At 29.2% G+C, this 21296-nt stretch overlaps 6 protein-coding genes across 6 annotated transcripts in view; 3 read left to right on the top strand and 3 right to left on the bottom strand.

Annotated features, from left to right (window-relative positions):
* Positions 1 to 3621: 3621 nt before the first annotated feature.
* Phum_PHUM582510 (uncharacterized protein) lies at positions 3622 to 6537 on the bottom strand (the record flags this gene model as incomplete). Its single annotated transcript, XM_002432369.1, has 4 exons — positions 3622 to 3829; positions 4019 to 4146; positions 4196 to 4452; positions 4575 to 6537. 4 exons carry the CDS (start codon positions 6535 to 6537, stop codon positions 3622 to 3624), a joined length of 2556 nt encoding a protein of 851 aa, XP_002432414.1.
* A 476-nt stretch (positions 6538 to 7013) lies between these two features.
* Positions 7014 to 8696, top strand: Phum_PHUM582500 (Diphosphomevalonate decarboxylase, putative; the record flags this gene model as incomplete). The annotated part of the gene is made up of 6 exons (XM_002432368.1): positions 7014 to 7065; positions 7158 to 7228; positions 7309 to 7376; positions 7622 to 7723; positions 7751 to 7761; positions 7795 to 8696. The coding sequence occupies 6 exons, from the start codon at positions 7014 to 7016 to the stop codon at positions 8694 to 8696; spliced, it is 1206 nt and encodes a 401-aa protein (XP_002432413.1).
* Positions 8697 to 9853: 1157 nt separating this feature from the next.
* Positions 9854 to 10193, bottom strand: Phum_PHUM582490 (ATP synthase epsilon chain, putative; the record flags this gene model as incomplete). Its single annotated transcript, XM_002432367.1, has 2 exons — positions 9854 to 10028; positions 10165 to 10193. The coding sequence occupies 2 exons, from the start codon at positions 10191 to 10193 to the stop codon at positions 9854 to 9856; spliced, it is 204 nt and encodes a 67-aa protein (XP_002432412.1).
* Positions 10194 to 14055: 3862 nt separating this feature from the next.
* Positions 14056 to 16116, top strand: Phum_PHUM582480 (uncharacterized protein; the record flags this gene model as incomplete). Its single annotated transcript, XM_002432366.1, has 5 exons — positions 14056 to 14770; positions 14853 to 15081; positions 15153 to 15315; positions 15388 to 15655; positions 15740 to 16116. The coding sequence occupies 5 exons, from the start codon at positions 14056 to 14058 to the stop codon at positions 16114 to 16116; spliced, it is 1752 nt and encodes a 583-aa protein (XP_002432411.1).
* A 1420-nt stretch (positions 16117 to 17536) lies between these two features.
* Positions 17537 to 18100, top strand: Phum_PHUM582470 (uncharacterized protein; the record flags this gene model as incomplete). The annotated part of the gene is made up of 3 exons (XM_002432365.1): positions 17537 to 17582; positions 17783 to 17979; positions 18068 to 18100. 3 exons carry the CDS (start codon positions 17537 to 17539, stop codon positions 18098 to 18100), a joined length of 276 nt encoding a protein of 91 aa, XP_002432410.1.
* Positions 18101 to 18584: 484 nt separating this feature from the next.
* Positions 18585 to 21296, bottom strand: part of Phum_PHUM582460 (mitogen-activated protein kinase ERK-A, putative) — a gene marked incomplete at both ends in the record, with an annotated part of 5381 nt that continues 2669 nt past the window's right edge. Inside the window, 4 exons of the mRNA XM_002432364.1 lie at positions 18585 to 18734; positions 20552 to 20713; positions 20809 to 20989; positions 21071 to 21296. Coding sequence (XP_002432409.1) covers positions 18585 to 18734; positions 20552 to 20713; positions 20809 to 20989; positions 21071 to 21296 — 719 coding nt within the window. The remainder of the gene's footprint in view (positions 18735 to 20551; positions 20714 to 20808; positions 20990 to 21070) is intronic.

Below are 21296 nucleotides of genomic sequence, written 5' to 3'. Positions count from 1 at the left end.
TCCTTCTGTATCGTTCTGATTTATTTACTCCCTCTTGTAATATATATATATATATTTAATTTAGAGAATTTCAAGGCTTGTTTATTTTTCCTTTAAACATTATTGTCATAACATTCGATTCTGCAACAAAAATAAATAAATAAATAAATAAATAATAATAATAATGGTGTAAGTTAATTGAGGTATCCGTGCCGTCGGAAGAACACACCAGACAGCCAAAGAAGAAGCAGACAAAAGGCTGAAATATAGAAATTTGGAAATTGAAATAGCCAGGATGTGGGGAACGGAAACGGAAACGATTCCGGTGATCGTGGGAGCAGAACTGGGAGCCATGCCACCACATTAAATAAAAGAAAATTTAAAAGAAGAGGAAACCATCCAGGAAATCGCACTATGTGGGACGGCTCACATTCTTCGAAAGGAACAGCAGCAGGACTATGGAATCGAGTAAAAACCTGGAATAAATGCTTAAAAATTTCTCCGACAAATAAAAATCTTGTCTTGTTTAAAAGTGTCAAATAGTAATAATAATAATAATAAAATTAAACATACAAAAAAAATTTTCCTATTAAAAAAAAAAAAAATTCTAAATTCTTTTCATCAAATAAAAAAAGTTAAGAAATCACCACATTTATCACTCAATAAAATTTTTATAGGAGGGGGAAGAAGTGGGAAGGAGGGGAAGGAGGAAAAATAGAAAACTTTGACAGAAAAAGAAAAAAGTTTGAATTTTTTCTATAATAAAATTTTTTTCTACTGACACGTTTTTTAGTTTAGAAGTTTATGATTTTCTTTTTTTTTAATTACACACACGCACACGCACACACATTCCAACTAATTTGTTTTTATATATAAAATTACATTATGTTCATTATCATTATTATTATTTCCTCCCCTCACCCCCGTAATAATAATTATAATAATGATAATAATAAACTAAAAAATTACATTTATATGATGTAATGATTTTGTTTGTGTTTTTTTCAAGATATAGAAAAAAAAAATTATTTTTAATACCAAACAATAATAATAATAATAATAATAAAACGTTTTTTTTCTTTCATCACTTTCTTCCGTTAGGTTTAAACAAAAATCATGAAGCAGACGACATTAAATAATAAAATTTATAAAAATTATGAAATATATTACGGAGTAATAATAATTTTTTTTTACGTAATTGAATCTTGAAAGGATGAAAAGTCATAAACTTTTCATTTTTTTTTTTTTTTGTAATCTATTTTCTTTAAAAACTAACTGGTTTCCTTTTTTCCTTCCTTTTTTCCTTTTTCCTTTTTTTTTTTATTACTCTAATAAAAAAAAAAAAAAAAAAAAAAAAAAAAGGCAACAAAGGTTTTACTTATAAATAACAACAACATCAACATCAACCTTACAATGTCGTCGTCGTCGTCATTCATTCACACCATTCTGATAATTTTTAATGACACAAAAAAGTGAAGTGGGAAAAATAACAATAATAATAATAATAATAATGATAATAATAATGACAATAGTAATAATAATAATAATAGTAATAATGATGATGATGATGATGATGATGATATTTATATAAAAATTTTTTAGATTTTTTCGTTTTTTTAATAATAAAAAAAAAAAAAAAACTAACTATTATCGTGTGTGTGTGTGTTCGTGTATGTGCGTGCGTGCGTGTGTGTGTACGTGTAAGCGTTTATACATTAACCCGATTATTATTATTATTATTATTATTATTGTATAACAAAATGATGTTTGAATTTAATTTAGTAAATGATATTACATTTTTTTGTTTTTTTTTTTGTAACAAGAACAAATATGTCAAATCAAACATCCCTGCGCAACATTACCCCCGCCCCCTACCCCTCCCCCCCCCCGAAAAAAAGAAATTCGTGTAACGTTTAAAAATTTAAAAACGAAAGCAATATTAATAATCATTAACGTCAATTTTTTTTATTATTATTAAATAATTTTTCTTTTTTGTTTTTTTGTGTTGCACGAGGATGTTATTTCCCATAAAAAACAACAACAACCAAAACAAACAACAAACAATAAACAAACAATAAACAAAAACATTCATCATTACGTTTGTTCATCGGATTTGTTTTATTTTTTTCCAATTAAATTTTTTTTTTTTATCTGAAAATTCGAATTGAATTATTATTATTATTATCATCTTTTTAACAAGCGACAAAATAATAATAATAATAATAATAATAATAATAATAATAATAATAATAATAATAATAATAATAAACGAATGTTTTTGTTTAAATGGGGGGAGAAAAAAAAAAACAAAAGAGAAAAAAATTTTTTAAAAAATAATCAATGAAAAATAATTTTAAAAAAATTTTCCGTCATAGAGTAAATAAACCGATTTTTTTTTTTTTGATTAAATAAATAAATAATAATAATAATACGTTTAAGACGAACGTACCTGAACGTTTTTTGTGCAACGGAGGCTAGAGTCTTCTATCCAGATTCGGTATCGATGATACGCAAGCGAATCCCAAACGAAGCATCACGAGACTGGAGTATATGGAACGGGAATGCTGGAATAAGCGTTCCTTATTCTCTTCTCTTCTTTCTCTCTCTCTCTCTCTCTCTATCGTCACTACAGTCACTGCCGCCGCCGCCGCCACCACCACCACCGCCTCCACCCCCCCAATTCGTCTACATTTTGCTTCGTCCGGCGCCCCAGCGAGCCCGGCTCACCAGCTCAGACCCCAGTCTGTGTGTGTGTGTGTTTCTCCCGCAAAGAATTTTTAGCGGGGAAATGAATAAAAAAAAAAAAAAAAAAAACAAAAATTCTTTTTTCCTTCTGCTTCGATTTCAATGCCGGGGGGCGGGGGTGGGTGGATGGGTGGAGGATGAAGAGGAGGGAGGGGCGTGAATTTTATTTTTAAATTTCCACGTGATGATGTTTGGACACGATCAAAAAATTTATTTAAATGGCGTCCATTTATAAGATTTTCGTGATAATTCATATCAGTCTTATCAATCGTAACGTTATCATTTTTAACGTGTCATTAACTAATTATTATTATTATTATGATTTAAAATTATGAATCCTAAAAAAAAAAAAAGAAAAATTTTCTTTAAATTTTTTTTATTCATCATCATCATCATCATCATTACAAAATTGTTTTTTTTTTTTTTATATCAAAAATGAGAAAAAAAAGAGAAAGACAGAGAGAGAAAGAGAGAGAGAGAGAGAGAGAGAGAGAGAGAGAGAGAGAGAGAGAGAGAGAAAAGGAAAAATTCACAAAGTTTTTCACTTGAATTTAGGTCAAAAAAAAAATGAGAAAAAAAAAAGAGAAAATTCTTGTGAAAAAAATCATATGGACTGACAAACCTTTTTCCTTTTTTCATCTTCTCTTTCCCTCTCTCCCTTTCTCTCTCTTTATTTTATCATCTTTCTTTTAACGAAGAAACAAATCAATTTTAAAAAAAATTTTCTTTTTCTTCTTTAATGTTTTCATTGATACAAACGACGATGAAAATTTTCTCAATTTACTACGAATCACAAAATTTTCTTTTTTCTTTTTTTTTGTTATATAAACTTTTCCCTTTTTGACATTCTACATGTGATTTATTTCTAAGGAATCAGGTTTACGTAAATTTGGTTATTTAAACTTTACTTGTGAAAACATTTTTCAAATTCGTTTCAATCCTTTCGACATTTAACATTTCAATCATTTTATAAACGTCGCTGGAAAATTCTTCTTCTTCTTTTTCACGTTTTCCTATTATTATTATTATTTCATTAATTAAATTAATTAATATCGGCGTGAAATCGATTAAAGTTTTCTCTCTCAAATCGTAATCTTTTATTTCCCTTAGGAAAAAAATCATTTTTTTAAATATGTCCACGTGAGATTTCCCACATTTTCCCATTAAATCCCTCGATGTAAAATTAACAAAATTTCTTATGCAGTGAGAATAATAATAATAACAACGATAATACGGGGGGGTAGTAGATTTTTTTTCTTCGTTAATTTTCATTGTTAAAAAAAATAAAGCACACGTCATTATCGTAAGTATCGATTCATTGATTTCCTCATCGTTTTGTTTATCACACGAATTTTCCGTTAAAATCAAATGTAAACAATCGTATAAACGACTCCATTGTTTTGACGTGAAATATGGAAGTACCTGAAAGAAAATTTTCTTTTATTAAATTTTCCTTTCCTTTTCTAAAAACCTTATCACGTTGTTGTTGTTGTTGAAACGGTGATGAAATACAAACCGATACGAGAGAGTAAGCTATTGAACTTTTCATCAATTTATCATCTCTTCCACGTGGGATTCCAAATTTTCCATTTAACAAATTAAATGCAACCTTTATATTTTCACACGTGTTTGTCAAAATGGTAAATAACGATTCGTACGATGTTAAAATCTTTGGCCAAACTTTATTTATCCTTATGTGTACATCACAGAATGCTGATTGTGTCAATTCTGAATAATTTGATATTTCATTCGACAGCCATTTCATATTTGACTCTGTTAAAAAAAAATAACAAAAAAAAAAAATTACTTCCTTACTCGATAAATAAAAATCCTCATGTGGATTCACTTACCATGAAAAGAGGGATCTTGGGTAAAAGTATGTGATGATAAATAATCATTAATGATTTCATTCGATAAATTACAAATAAATTCTTTCAATTCCATTTTATCGTTAAAAAAATTCTCATTGTCACAACATAGATATTCGTATGTTTGAACCATGTAAACAAAAACATAATAAATATAATCATCCTTGCATTCCCACCAATGTGGAATTAAAATTTTTAACAATTTAAAATAAAAGAAAACTTTATCGAAATCATTTTTAATTAAATTCAAATTGTTCATTACAAATATTTCATCTGTGAATTTTTTACTCAGCGTATCGCAATCCAAACAAATTTTAAACAATTTTAAAAACATTTCTCTTTCACTTTCAGAATAATTGTCTATGTTTGTCATAACATCCATGAGTTGTTTTTCAATTATTGTCAAATCTCCTTCACTCCCAACTATGGATATCAATTTAAAATTATTAATAAAATCCAAAATGTTACCCTGATATTTATTCGTCAGGTTTGGTAATAAAAAAAAATTTTTAAATGCTTTTTCCCTCGATAACAAACAAGTACATGCGAAATCATATGAATTTGTTTTATCATCTCCAAATTTTTTCACAGTTTTTTCATAATAAATTTTAAGTTCATCATGATTATTACAATTATTTTCAAATAAATTTCCCAATGATTCTTCTTCTTCTTCTACGAAAACTCTTTTCAACCATTTCCAATAATTTTCCTCGTGTTCGTATTTTAACAATTTCATTATGAAAATTATCATTTTATTTAAATCATTATTATTATTATTTTTGACCGCATTCATACTTGATACAAATTTAAGAGATTCATTAATTAAATAATTTATATCATTATCATCTGCTAAATCCAAATGATTTGAAACAAATTCAAAAATTTCATCATCGTTTAAAATTAAAATTTCGCTTTTACTCGATTGAATCTCCGATGAATTCTCATTAATTTTTCTATAAATAATTTCTTTGAAATAAGATTTAGATCCTTGTTTTATATTTTTCATTAGATGACATATTTCATATTCATTTAATTTTTCCTTTTCGCTTTTAGGTTTTATTTTAAATCGAAGGAAAGAATTCAAACAACTTTGACTCACATTTTTGACTTCTTCGCATATGAGATAAACAGTTTCTCCTATAACTCTTTGAGCAGAATCATATTTGAAATTAATTTCAGACATAGATGAAAACATTTCCGATTCAATCATTTCCATTAATTTACTGACATGTTGAAAAGCTACATTCAAACAGTTTTCAGATGGTTTTAATATTGATAAATTATTAATCGATTGTAAACTAATGGCGACATCGAATAATGGCTTTTTATCATACTTGGTGTCGATTGAATTATATGTTCTTATCATGAACAAAAGTGCAAATAATAACTCTGACAGAGTCTTTGCTTTTACCATCAAATCACAATCTTGGTTTAAAAAATTATTTTTATATAAATTTATTATATTTTCACACAAGTCTTGAAAACATATGCAAACTTTTAATGTGTTATTATCCGAGTCAAATTTATTATACATGTAATGACTTTTAACAAAGAGAGATCTCCATAATTTGATTAATGTTTCATAGTATTCAATTTTAAATTGAATTATAACATCATTTTTTAAAATAACGGATAAAATTTGTGAAGTTATATCCATGTGACAATATTCGAATATGGTGCATAAATACTTATCTAAATTTAAATAAAAAATTGCATTGACGACTTCGTAAATGTTTAATGGTGGATTAATGCAAATGAATAATCCAATATTATCGTCACGTTTTAAATTTTCTAATAAATTTAAATCCGAATTTATTATCATAAAATAAACCATTTGTAATTTACTAACATCATCATCCTTATTATTATTATCATCACAATTTTTTTTTAATAAAAATATTTTTTTCAATTCGTTTATTGCTGTACTCGTTGGATCTAAAATCATAACCAAAAATTAAATTAATTAATTAATTAATTAAAAGCAAAATAAAAAAATTAAATAAATTTAAAATGAATTTTTATTGATACACTAAATAAATATTGCACAAAAATTAAAAAAAAAAAAAAAAAAACTTGCTTAAATCTTTAAAAATATCACGTTTTTGTAAACTTAATAGTGTTCCTTGTAAAACTGATAAATTATGATCGAATTCCATTTTTAAACATCACTCAACGAAGACTAATGAAAAATTTTTTTCCTCCTTTTCTTACTAGCGTCCTACGTTCTCAAACTCCCGCCATATTTGAATTTTTCAAATGATTGCAACGTTCGCGAATTCGGTTGGTAGCCATTTTTTTTTTTTTTTTTTTTTTACTCTTTGTAAACACAAGTAGTTTTCTATCTAATTATGTACGTTTATTTAACTTTCTCTTTTTTTATGAATAAAATTTCAATTCATTTTATATTTAGTCGATGACAAAATGGAAATCGTGACGTGTAAAGCACCTGTTAATATAGCCGCTATTAAATACTGTAAATATTTATTTATTTATTTATTTATTTTATTCTTTTTACATTTGGGATTAAAATCTCATCTTTATTATTATTATTATTTTAATTCGCAGGGGGTAAAAGAGATGAAACTTTAATATTACCATTAAACGATTCAATAAGCGTTACCATTAATACTAATTTTGTAAGTAAATTACATATTAATAATAATAATTAGTAAAAAATTCAACTTTTTCTCATTTTAAACTTTTTTTTTTTTTTTAGATGAGAGCTAAAACTACAATTGCAGCAAGTCCACATTTTAAAAATGATAGAATTTGGTTAAATGGCAGGTAAATAAAAATTTTGTAATTTGGCTCCTTGTCCTTGTCGATGTTTTTAAACAATTAACAAAAGTTAGATTTATAAAAACCTCTGCATATTGCAGCCATGTCAAAATTCAAGGATTATTATTATTATTATGTAAATCATATCGATTATGTTCAATTCAAATTTAAAATAATTTCTTTCGCAATTCAAACAATGAAAAATATCGACAAATGAATAAATTTTTTCATTTCCCTTTTTTTTTTTTTAGAGAAGAAGATTTTACAAATCCAAGACTCATGGCATGTGTCAATGAAAGTAAGTATCGACAACATTCGAATATCAAATCGATGCAAGGTAATGCAATAATAATGTCATGACTTTTTGTTTGCGTAGTCAGAGAGAAAGCTGGTAAAAGTCAAGATGAAAAAAAGAAAAAAATAGCAAATTGGAAAATTCACATAGCGTCGGAAAACAATTTTCCAACGGCTGCAGGTTTGGCATCGTCAGCAGCGGGTTACGCATGTCTCGTATACGCACTATCGCGATTGATGGGAATCGACGGGGATTTGTCTTCGATAGCGCGTAAGGGATCGGGAAGCGCTTGTCGGAGCATGCACGGAGGTTTCGTCATGTGGAAAATGGGAAAAGAAAAAGACGGTTCGGATTCCGTCGCGGAACAAATCGCACCGTCATCACACTGGAAAGAAATGAGAATGTTGATATTGATTGTTAACGGTTGTAAAAAAACAATCGGAAGTTCCGCCGGCATGGAGAGAAGCGTGAAAACGAGCGATTTTTTAAAAAATTTTCAACTCGATCAAAGAGTGTCCGCGTTGAGAAAAGCCATTTTAAATAAGGATTTCGTCACTTTCGCCGAAATAACGATGAAAGATAGCAATCGTTTACATTCCATATGTTTGGACACGTATCCTCCGATACAATATTTAAACGACACGTCGCACTACATAATACAACTCGTCCATTTTCTCAACGATCATTTTGGTAAACCCAAAGTCGCATATTCCTATGACGCGGGTCCAAACGCGTGCCTTTTTCTCCTCGAAGAAAACGTTTCACTCGTTTTATCTCTCGTCAATCATTATTTACCGCCTTTACTCGCGGAGACAAACACCGTAGAATCTTCTTATTTCAAAGGATACAAAGTCGAAGGAGGATTGGAACGTTCTCCACCTCCCCCTGATGTACTCAAAGCTATACCATTGACTCCTTTGGCACCCGGTGCTCTCAAAGGTATCATTTACGTCGACGTCGGCGATGGTCCGCAAATCCTGGGAAAAGAAGAACATCTTCTCGACGATAACGGTTTACCCATTACTTCTTGATTATTATTATTATTATTATTATTTTATCTTGTTGTTCGTGCCTTAATCGCCGACATTTTTCATAATCCATCGATCGATCGATTGATGACGTAGAAATTAAATATTTATTGGAAAATTTTTAAAACTTATAATTATTATTATTGTCACTATTGTTAAATATATATCAATTTTTTTCTCTTAATTAAATTAAATTAATTATTAATTATTTAATTAACACATTTAATTTAAAAGACGAGAAGAAGAAGAAGAAAAAAAAAAAAAAGACTCGAAAGGAAATTTATATGAAAAAGAAAAACAAACCAAAAAGAAAAATAAAAAAAAATAAATTTTTTTACCTACTTTGACTTGCGACTAATTTATTATTATCATCTTCATCGTTATCAGCATAATAATAATAATAATAATTATTATTTAAATTATATGTTAAACAATCAAATATTTATATATGTACTTTCACCCTTTTAAATAAATCGGAGAGAAAAAAAAATTAATAATAATAATAATAACTGATTCACTTGTTTGCCATGTTTTTCATTTAAAATGGACAAAAAAAAAAAAAAAAAAATTTTATTTATTACACTAATATTATTATTATTTCGCTTTGGCAGCATCACCAGAAACTGAAACGAAAAAAACAAAAAAAAAAAATTAATTTAATTTCGAATATCGATAAAAGTAAGTAACACAGTTAATGAATTCAAATTTCAGGTTTTCTTTCGGTATGAACCTAAAAAAAAAGGTACACACTCCATTGCATTGCTATACACTATATTAATAAATCAGTTGTCAAACTAATCGATTATATCGATATAATGTAATCGAGTATTTGTTAGTTTTTTCAAACTGTGACTAAAATCTATTATTATTATTATTACTATTGTTCTTATGTTAAGCATATGAGATTTTTTAATATCATTATTATTTTGGTAACACTAAACATTAGTAAATCACTATTAGGTACTAAAAAACATTCATGGTATCAAAAACCTGTTTCGATTACTTACACATCCATGTCGATATTATTATTATTATTTTTGATCTGGAAAAATATCGTTAGAGTTTAGAAATCGACAAAAGATAAATTGATTTTTTTTTTTTTTTTTTCCACTTCGAATCAAACATTTGTTCAATAAGAAAATTCTAGAAGGTTCTACGTATTACGTCACTTGTAAAAGGAAATAAATATTAAAATTATACACACCGACTGGTTTACCATCTTTCCATTGTGTAAATTTTATATGGGATTCTTCTCTTTTAGCAGCATCAGCTCTTTTTTCAGGTTTCAAAGCTCTTCGAAGCATTCTTGCTGCTATGTTTGAATATTGAACGTAGCTGTAACGTTTTTATTTTTTTTTTTTTTTAATTAAACGATCACACGTTCGCGTAACAAATATGAACGTTTATCAATTTATAATAATTATTATTATTATCACCGTTGAAATATTTTTAAAAAAAAAAAAAAACTTACTTTAATCCAACCATTCGAAATCCGCTCATTTTCTCTTTTATTTTATTTTATTTTAATTAAAATTTATCTTCTTTAATTATTTGTGAAAAGCAGACGATTCTAATAATTATGAGTAAAAAAAAGTGTCGGTAGTGAAGTTTAAACGTGGAACGAGAACGATTCAATTTGTTTGTTTATCGAACACCGTTTTAAACATGGCGGCGTCCCGCTTTTTTTACCCAACACTTTTTTTTCGTTTAAAAAATAATAAAAGTTTTTTTTTTTTTTAAAATTAAGTTAATTATTATAACGAAAAGAGAAATTTAAAGATGTCGAGATGTGATCGATGTAACAAAAATGGCGGGAAAAATATAAAATAAAATCAAATTAAAATGATTGATGGAGAATTGATGACCGGAAATATTACGTGGAAAATCCGACATTTTGTTTTTTTTTTTACTCCGACATGTTTATTTTGCTGTCGTGTCAATTACGTTAACTTTATCATTAGGTTTCGGGATTATTATTATGTATTATCCATTATGGTTTTCAAAAAGGGTACAAGTTTCATCAGGTACACCTTAGTAAATAGGTACATTTTGAATGATGAAAGGAGGAGGATGAGGAACGTCCAGGATGGATTGAAGGACTTTAATTTGTGGCAGGAAACGATTAAAAACCTTAAATTGTTTTGAGACATGTTAAGGATTAATAACGGAAATGGATGTGATAAACACAGAGACCGGAAACGGAAGGAAACAGAAATGTAATGACGTCATCAATACGAAAAAATTTACGGAAAAGAAAAACCGTTAAATCCACTTTTTCCACTAGTTTTTGACGCAATTAAAAAAATTTTAAAAAATTACGTAACTTATTTGTTATTTTCATCAAATCAACAGCAACAACAGCGACAGCAACAACAGCGACAAAAGGTAAACAAAGTAAATCACTTTTTAAAAAAAAAAAAAATTAAAATAAACAGAAAAACCGTCAAAATAAAATAAAGAAAAAATTTTTGATTTACGTCTCTTATTTATTTTCGTTTATTGTCGTCGTCGTCGTAGTGGAGGCTAAAAGAAAAGATGGAAAAGGAGACGAGAACAAAAACAAAAAGAAGATGATGAAGACATAATAAATACACGATTATATGAGACAATGATAGGTGATAAAAGACAAGCCAAAAAAAAAAGAAGAAAAAATTTAATTAATCTTTAAAATGAAAACGAACAAAAAGAAAAAAGAAAATTTACACACACACACACGCGGTAAAGGTAATCGTAAATCAAAAAATAAAATTTTCTGACGTTTTCAATGCCGATTTTAATTTTTCTTTTGACCTTGACCTTAATATGTACCATTGTTTGTTAGACAAACGCATAACCTTTTCTCTTTTTCAAAAAAAAATTTTCGACAGAAAAAAAAAAATTACATCATTTTTCAACAACTCATGACGATTTCACTCAGGATCATCATCATCAAAACGATACAAAATAATAATAATAATAATAACAAAAATTTTCCGAACGAGAAAATCGATCAAAAGTAAAATTTCGATCAGGGAAATCGATCGGGGAAAAAAATTTTCCCTGTGAAAACGAACAAGACCGTTGACGACGACCGTTAAAAAAATTCAAATAAATCGAACGTACCGCGATGACGTCATAAATTTTCATTAAATTTCCTCGCGAGAAAAACAAAAAAATTACTTTTCCAATTTCCCGTAAATTTTTTTTCTACTGTCAACCGTACCGTAAGCTAAACATAATATTCTCATTATTACTTTTTTTGCGATCGGAAAATAAATATTTGCTTTAACGTAAGTTAAACGTGAGCGACGTTTAAATAAATTTTAATTTAATGTAAGGTTCGTACCTGTTGTCGCGTTACGCAATCGAATAACAAAAAAAAAAAAAAAGAAAAATTATTATTAGCCAAACCGTCAGTAATTGGCAAACGGTTGTGTGGCTAAAATTATTATTTTTTTTTTTTCTTCTTTTCTTTTCTTTTCTATTTTTTTCTATCGATTAACGACATAAAACCGGAAACGCGAAACCTACAGAAAATAAAATTTAGTTTTACGTAAAAAAAATATCGGGCTGTTGCTGTTGCTGTCGTTTGTTTGTTTTTGGTTCGATTTAATAAACGTGCGATGAAAATGAATTTTTCGAAATGTAGACTTAAAACTTTTAAATAACAAAAACAAACAAGAACAAACGAAAAAAGTTATCGAGTGCCAATGATTTAAAAAACTAATAATAATAATACTAATAATAATATTCGAACAAAAAAAAAAAAACGGAAAAACAAAATCTGCCGTCGCCATTTTATAAAAAAATATACATATAAATATCAATTTATAATAATAATAATTATTATTATTATTAATATTATTATTTTATGCGTGAGTGTTTTTTTTTTTTGTTTTTGTTTTTTTTTTTTCTAAGTTAAACCTAAATCCGCATTAATCCGCGTTAATCCGCTTTAATCCCGGGTTAATCTCTATTTTTTTTTTTTTTTTTGTTATCATTACCAATAAATTCTCTAATGACCGTGATTTTACGTTAATTCATTCATTCATTCATTCACTAATAATTTTTTGTTTTTCGTTGCGAAAATAAATTTTTACATTTTTATTATTATCATCATCATCATCGATCATCATCACTATTATTATTATTATTGTTTTATTCCTGTGATTATTATTATTATTATTATTAAGAGAAATTTAGGGGATTGATAAATTTATTAATAAGTTATCGATTCGGCAATTGAAAATGCGCGCATCGCAAAGGAAAACAAAAATTTTTATCATTATTATTATTATATTTTTTCCCCTTTTCTGCCCTGTTTGTTCCAGTGAAAAAACGAAATTAAAAAAAAAATATAACGATGATGATGATGATATTGTTTAACAAAAAAATTGACTTAAATCGGTTTTTTTCCCCTCCCGGTGAATTTTTAAACATTTTCAATTTTCCGACGGAAATGGTTTTTTTTTCTACATTTAGGGAAAACAGGAAACGCGGTTCGAAATTATTTCGATATGAGAAAATGGTGAGGAGGTGGAGGAAAGAGGGGGAGGAATGAGGGGGAGGGAAAAGAGAAAAAAAACATTTGAGAGCAATGATGATGAATTAAACGAAAAAAAAAAAAAAACTCGCGAAACACTATTTCATTCTACTGACACGTTAATTTAAATTTATTATTATTATTATTATCATTACTATTATTATTATTATTATTATTATTAAATAAATCATGTTCGATCCCGATCGCGTAACGAACAAAAAGAGAAAAAAAAAAAAAAAAGCAAAATTCCTTTTTTTTTCCTCAATCGTCAATTTTATCCTCGTTTATTTTATTATTACCATCATCATTATTATCATTATCATTATTATTATTATTATTTGTTTTTCGTTTTCATAAATCATTTTCATAAAGTTTTTGAAATCAAAATTTTTTTTTTTTTTTTTATGAAAAAAAAAAAAAAAAAACCTTTGTGCCATCAATCGTTTTCAATGTCGTCCTCAATGGATACGCAATATAAATATGAACAAGGATAACAAACATTTTTTTTTCTTTTTTTGCTTCATTTTATCCCCTCCCCTCTCCTCCCCTCCCAAAAAAAAAAAGGAAAAATGGTTTCCGTGCGAACAAATATGTCTGCCATTGAATATACTTATAGAACACGCGATGTTAATAACCGAGACATTATTCGATTACACTTTAATATAAATAACTACAATTATAAATTACAATAATTTCTATTAATTACAATCATTACAAATTTTGGGCGTGCGCATGCGCGTGAGCATGTTGTAATTTTCCTAACGAAACGTTATTAATAAATAAAAATGTTTAAAATTATTATTATTTTTTCAGAAATAATTGAAACAAAAAAAAAAAAAAATGGTTTTGCAAGAGACGGACAACACCGGAAAGGAAAACAATAACGAGGATTCGAATCCAACGATAATACTAACGACCGATGAAGGAGGGGACAGAGGGGTGAAACCCGTCGGAGGGGATGATGAGAAAAAAGTATCAGAGACGAACGGGAAAGACGAAGATGATACGACGAGAAAATCCATCGAATTAACGGACGAAGAACTTGCCGCAAAGGGAAAATTCAAAATGTCGGCAAAAGAAAAATGGAGAATATTGAAAAACGTTACGACCGTTAGTTTGGCTTTCATGGTGCAATTCACGGCTTTTCAAGGCACTGCCAACCTTCAAAGTTCGATAAATGCCAAAGACGGTCTAGGTACGGCTTCCCTGTCTTCCATTTACATGGCTCTTGTTCTTTCCTGTCTTTTCGTACCCACGTACCTGATAAAAAAGCTCACGGCCAAATGGACTCTGTGTTTGTCAATGTTATGCTACGCTCCTTACATAGCCGCACAATTTTATCCGACTTTCGGTACTCTCATACCGTCGGGTATACTTTTGGGAATAGGAGCTGCTCCGATGTGGGCATCGAAAGCGACGTACCTGACCCAAGTCGGAGGAGTATATGCTAAGATAACGAATCAAGCCGTCGATGGAATCATCGTTAGATTTTTTGGTTTTTTCTTTCTCGCATGGCAAACCTCCGAACTTTGGGGAAATTTGATTTCGTCTCTCGGTTAGTTTCACTCATTTTCCAGACGCCATTTTGTTTTTTTTTTTTTTTTCTTAATCATTTCTTCTTCTGTTTTTCCATCCAGTTTTATCGAGCGGCGTTCACAAGGGCATATCATCAAATTACGTTCCTCATAACGTTACCGACGAAGCTTTGCTATCATGCGGTGCCAACTTTTGCATGTCGTCAAAAAGTGCGAATGAAAATCTCGAACGTCCTCCCGATTGGGAAATTTACGAAATCAGCGGGATTTACCTCGTTTGTATTTTACTGGCAGTTTTAATGGTTGCTTTTTTGGTGGATCCTCTTTCAAGGTAATATAAAATAATCATCATTTGCGATCAGAAAAAATTTATGCCAAACTTTATATATAAAAAAAAAACAGGTACGGTGAAAAGCAAAAGAAAAAAGACGTACCGGAATTGACGGGTTTGCAATTGTTCACGGCAACGGCGGTACAATTGAAAAAACCGTTACAACAGCTACTCATACCCATAACCGTTTGGATTGGAATGGAACAAGCATTCATAGGAGCCGACTACACGCAGGTATTTTTATCTAATTAATAGAAAAACATTTAAAGGTTCCGCCTCAACCTAACCAAAAAAAAAAAATTCCAGGCTTTTATTTCCTGCGCATTAGGGATTTCATACGTCGGATACGTCATGATTTGTTTTGGAGTCGTCAATGCCATTTGTTCGGTACTTTTTGGAACCCTCATGAAATACATCGGAAGATTTCCCATCATGACATTTGGTTTCATCGTACATTTTTCATTAGTCATATTCAAATTGATTTGGGCTCCGAGTCCGGATCATCCGTTTGCTTTTTTCATTGTTTCCGGTTTGTGGGGAGTCGGTGATGCCGTTTGGCAAACTCAAGTTAACGGTAAGGGGAAAACCCCGCGGAAATCTTGCCCTGCCCCTTCCCTCCCCCTTTTCTCAAAAGTTATTTTATTATTCTTTGCTCCAGGTTTATACGGTACTTTGTTCAGGAGGAAAAAAGAAGCGGCGTTCAGCAATTACAGACTTTGGGAATCCGTTGGATTCGTCATAGCATACGCGTACAGCACGTCTTTATGCGCAAATATGAAACTATACGTTTTACTGGCCATACTTTGCACTGGATTTTTAGGATACATAATTGTCGAAATATTACAAAAGAGAAAAAAGAAAAGGCAACAGGAGAGAAAGGATTCGAAAGCTGTTTCGACGACGGGTGTTCCACCGCCGCCTACCATAACCGAAGCCGAACTCGCAACATCCGGAAAGGATTTATCGTATTCGAAAGAGGAAACAGACGACGAAATAGACGACATTGATGACGATATCATAGTCACACAATTGTAGTATTCAATCCGCAACAATCGTTTCATAACAAATAATTACGACGAAAAAAAAAAATAAAAATAAAAATAAAAAATAAGAAAATAAAATGATTAGATTAAAAACGCGATTCGTGAGAATAAAAAAACCGACGGCAGCGACGACGACGGCAAAAACAAAAAACAACAATTTTCGCACGTAAGCTAACTAAAGACGATTTTCAATTTCTCAAATCCCTTTACAACGATGAAACTCGTATCATGCAATATAAGAAAACCCATTGAATTTAAGTTAAACTTACCCATTGTAGTATTTTCTTATCTTTCAAATTTGTAAAATTAACGTTCCGCCATTTTTTTTTTTTTTTTCAAAAAAAAAATTTAACGGTTTTTGAAAAAATTGTAATTAACTGTTGATAATAAACGCAATTCGTTCGGAAACGAACCAAATCGTATAAAAATTCTGAAAAAAAAAAAAAACAATGAAAACAATTATTATTATTATTTTAAAATGATTTCAAATCAAAACAAAACGACAAAAAAAGATATATCGAACAAATGGAAAAGATATATAATATTAATAATAATATTAATATTAAAATTTCATTCTCATCATTTTTTACAAGAATCCGATTTTATTAATAATAATAATAATAACAATACTCTAAACGTCAATGACGTTTTTCAAGGTTTTCTATTTTTTTTTTTTTTTTCGACTGTCGTATAAATTTTCCCAGACGGTCATTCATATCAATTTTTCTATTATTTTTATTATTATTATCATCATAGTCACTACTGTGAAATGTCGTCGTCGTCGTCGTCGTTTTATTATTATTATTATTTGTTGTTTTCCATTGAGAAATTGTAACACGGTTATGTGATTTTAATCAATTAATTTAAATTATTAATGTTAACATAATTAATAATAATAACAATAATTTATTTATTTATTTCCTATAATTAATGATTTGAAAATGATGATGTTCCTTGAAAACTAATGATGATAATAATAATGACCAAAAACTTTGGGAAAACGGTTATGTGATGAACACGGTTCCACGAACACAAATCAGACTTTAAACTTTATTACAATTAAATTAAATTAAATTAAATCAAATTACTTACAAAATGAAGTACTTGATATGGTAATGGCGTCACATGAAAATGAATATGGTTAAATAAAAAAGTAAATAAATAAAAATGGACTCACCTTAAAAGGTAGAAACGTTTTCAAACAACGGTTAAACACAAAATTTCACTTTATTACTTTTCACTTAACACCATAAATTAATTATTAAAAAATTCTTTTACATGTTACACAAAATGTTGTTTATTAATAAATGAAGTTATTTCGGAGGTAAATTATTTCTTCTACCACGACTTGACTTCAACCACGTCATTTTATTTTTTATATGGTCGCCGACCGTAAATTTGTGTATTAAAAAATGACGGCTTCTGTTGCGACAAATCCTTCGACATTATTACCACTCGGTGAGTAACTTTTATTTATTAATTTCCATAAGTTTAAATTTCTTTTTTTTTTAAATATTCTTCCATTTTAATTCTCACGCAGTTTTGTTTTCTTTTTAAATCGAAATCCCATTTTGTTTGACATAACCTCAACTGGTTAACTTTTTTTTTCAATAAAGCCGCTTTATTGTATTTGAAACATTTTTTATTTTATTGTTTAGAACTCGTCGATAAATGCATCGGTTCCAGAATACACATAATTATGAAAAACGATAAAGAAATTGTCGGTACTTTATTAGGTTTTGATGATTTTGTCAATATGTTACTTGAAGATGTAACAGAATATGAATCGACACCTGAAGGAAGGAGAATAACAAAATTGGATCAAATATTATTAAATGGAAATAATATAACAATGGTATTTATTCATTATTATATATATATTCAAGCGACAGCTCGATAAGTCATTTTCCTAATTATTATTATTATTATTTTTTTCTTTTCAGTTGGTACCTGGTGGCGAAATGCCAGACACATAATACTTACAAATCATTTTATTATTATTATCATAGATTTATAATTTTTACTATCTTATAATTTATCAAAATTTTTTTTCGACTGCCATTAATAAAATAATTATTAATAAATTTAATTGTAATAATAATAATAATAATAATAATATTGATAATATTAATTTATACATTATTCTTAAATACGATTTTTTTTTTTTTTTTGTTCGAATGAATGAAAATTTTTACAAAACCTTAAAATGTAAATTATTACTGTTGATAAATATCATATAAATAATAACAGTGATGATGATGATGATGATGATGATGAGAATGATAATGATGATTATTATGAAATAAACTGTCACGTGGACCGAATAAACCACTAAAAAAATCCATAATTTTTTTTTTTTTTACAAAATTAAATTAACTTACTTGTAACTGTATCGTTGATTATTCACTGGTCGTTAATAATAATAAAATGTGGGGATAGGGGTGGGGGGGGAAACGTTTCCTAGTAAGTTTGAACGTTTTCCAGATATTCTGTTATTTCTAACATTGCCGGCCTATTTTCTGGATTGTGATCCCAACATTTCGTGTAAAGATTTTCAAAAAATTCATTTTTTTTAATTTTTTTACACGGTCTTGTTTTTCTTTTGACTATCTGAAAAAAAGATTTAAAGAAAAAATTATTATTATTATTATTACTTAATGGAGTTTTAAGTTTTTCTTAACGAATCCTAAGAAAAAATTTTCCAGGTAATACAATTAAACATAGCACAATTTTCCCCTTTTGTTTACTTGCACCACCGCATCTTCTCTCGTACTACCCCTCGTTTAAAAACCTGGGAATAACCCTTAAAATTTATCATTATCATTATCACTCTTAAACACGACAAGGTTCTTATTTGTCGGGGTTTTTTATTCCAGGTTTCTACCCGACCGTTTCCTTAGGGACAAATGCTCAAATTTCGGTGGTGCTATTTATATATTATCCCGAAGAATCATCCCACATAGTGCAATTTCCTGGATGGTTTCTTCTTTTAAATTTCCTTTTATGTGTGTCATGGCTTCCAACGACGGTCCCACGATGACCGGAATTTATTATTATTATTATTATTTAAACGTGAAATGATAATTTTTAAAGATGAAAATATTGGGTTGGCAAAAAGATATTTACGAATTTTTTAAGAAAACAAAAAGCGATTTATTAATTTTGCAAAATTATTTTTATCTATTATATTATGTCCATTATTATTAATGACCTTTTGACATTTTTCGGGTAGTATCATTTTCCTTTTTTCATAAAAGTCTTTAGTTTTAGGAGCAAAAAACTGGTCCAATGCAGTTTTGACCTCATTGTCGTTTTGGAATTTTTGTCCGTTTAAAAAATTTTTTAGGAATCGGAAAAAATGATAATTATTTGGAGCTAGTTTGGGACTATATGGAGGGTGCAGCAAAACATTCCAGCCTAGCTCCAGTAGTTTTTGTCCAGTGGCTAAAGATGGGGAGAGCCTGGCATTATCGTGGTGAAAGACAATTCCTTTGCTATTGGCTAGTTCCGGTCGTTTTTCTTGGATGGTATCATTTAAATTTGTCAATTGTCGAATGTAAACCTCTGAATTTATGGTCTGACATCGTGGCAGCAGCTCAAAGTTGACTATGCCTTTGTAATCTCACCAAATTTATGACAGTATCTTTTTTTGCTTTATGTCAACCTTAGAAGTTGTTAGTGCCTGTTTCCCTTGCATAAACTTGGATCTTTTCCTCAAAAAGTCATCATAGACAACCCACTTTTCATTTTCGGTGGCCATTCTTTCAAAAAAGGGTCATTTGCATTGCGTTTAACAAGCATATCGCAAAGACCAAGTCGCCTCGTTAACTAACGTTCCTCAAAGTAATGCATCAAGCTTTTTTTGGCACTCAAGACGCCGCAGACAGTTTTTGACGCACGTATCTGACACATCTAGCTTCTTTACAATGTCCTTCGTCGAACTATGCCGATCATAATCAATGAGGGCCTTTATTTGCTCATCTTTAACCTCCAATTGGCGCCCGGAGCGCTCCTCATTTTGCAAAGAAAAATCTCTAGAACGGAATTTCGCAAACCAGTTTTGACACTGCCCTTCTGTTAAGGCTTCATCTCCCTACACGACCCACAACTTTTTATTGGCCTGGGAAGCATTAACACTCTTTCAAAAATAAAAAAGTAAAATGTAGAGGAAATGCTCGCTCTGGCTCCCCATGCTTAAATGTCTATTGCTCGCGCACTATTTAAGAGTTCAATGAAATTTTGGTACTGAATGTTACACAAGGAACCAAGTAATAACATACCAAAAGTTCATGTTTGTACATAAACGTAAACGTACTCAAAAAAATAAACAAACTATCTGTTGGTAAAATCCGCAGTTACTTATTGGCCAACCCAATAATTGACATTGAGTTTAAATTGAAGGGCGTTAATCATTTAAACAAACAAACCTTGTAAATTGTTGATTGTAAATCAATTTTATCATCTACGACGTAGGGTTTCTCCCTATGTATGACTTGCCAAAGCGTTATACCAAATGAATAAACGTCTGCTTTATCAGTGGGCGATTCTCCAGAGAGTAATTCTGGAGATGCATATATAACAGTACTTTGCTAAAATAAATAAACAAAAACCTTCGACTAAACAAACACATGCATGGTTGGAGAAAAACGTTAATGATGATAATGATGATAAAACTGGATTTTACCAGTGCTTTATAATCGGCTCCTGCATTGTCTACTCCCATAAAAAGGCAAGAACTTCCAAAATCGCACAACTTACATACGTTTGTAGTAAGGTTAACTAATATATTCTTTGGTTTAACATCTAAATGAAGAACTCTTTGACTATGGCAATGACCAAGTGCTCTACTAATGTCAGTCATGTAACTGTAAGGAAGAAAAGAAAAAATAATGATGATGATGATGATAACATTGTGAAATGGAAACGATTTGATTGAAAAACAAAACCTCGTTATCGATTTATCATCAAGTACAAAAGATTCATCTTGTGTTAAATGTTCCAGATTTAATCCAGAACACATTTCCATAATGACCAAACCGAAAGAACAATTTTCATCGTTTGATATTATCCGAAGAGTTTGGACAATGTTCGGATGATAAAGTAAAAAATTATTTAATTCGTTTTTTAATGTTGCTGATTTTTGCGGTGGTACTATTTTGGCAGCCACTAATC

Source organism: Pediculus humanus, genomic scaffold (genome assembly GCF_000006295.1).
Source record: "Pediculus humanus corporis 1103172108309 genomic scaffold, whole genome shotgun sequence".
Taxonomy (NCBI): Eukaryota; Metazoa; Arthropoda; class Insecta; order Psocodea; family Pediculidae; genus Pediculus; species Pediculus humanus.
Note: the sequence above shows the minus strand (reverse complement) of the source record. Positions and strands in the feature narration are given on the sequence as shown.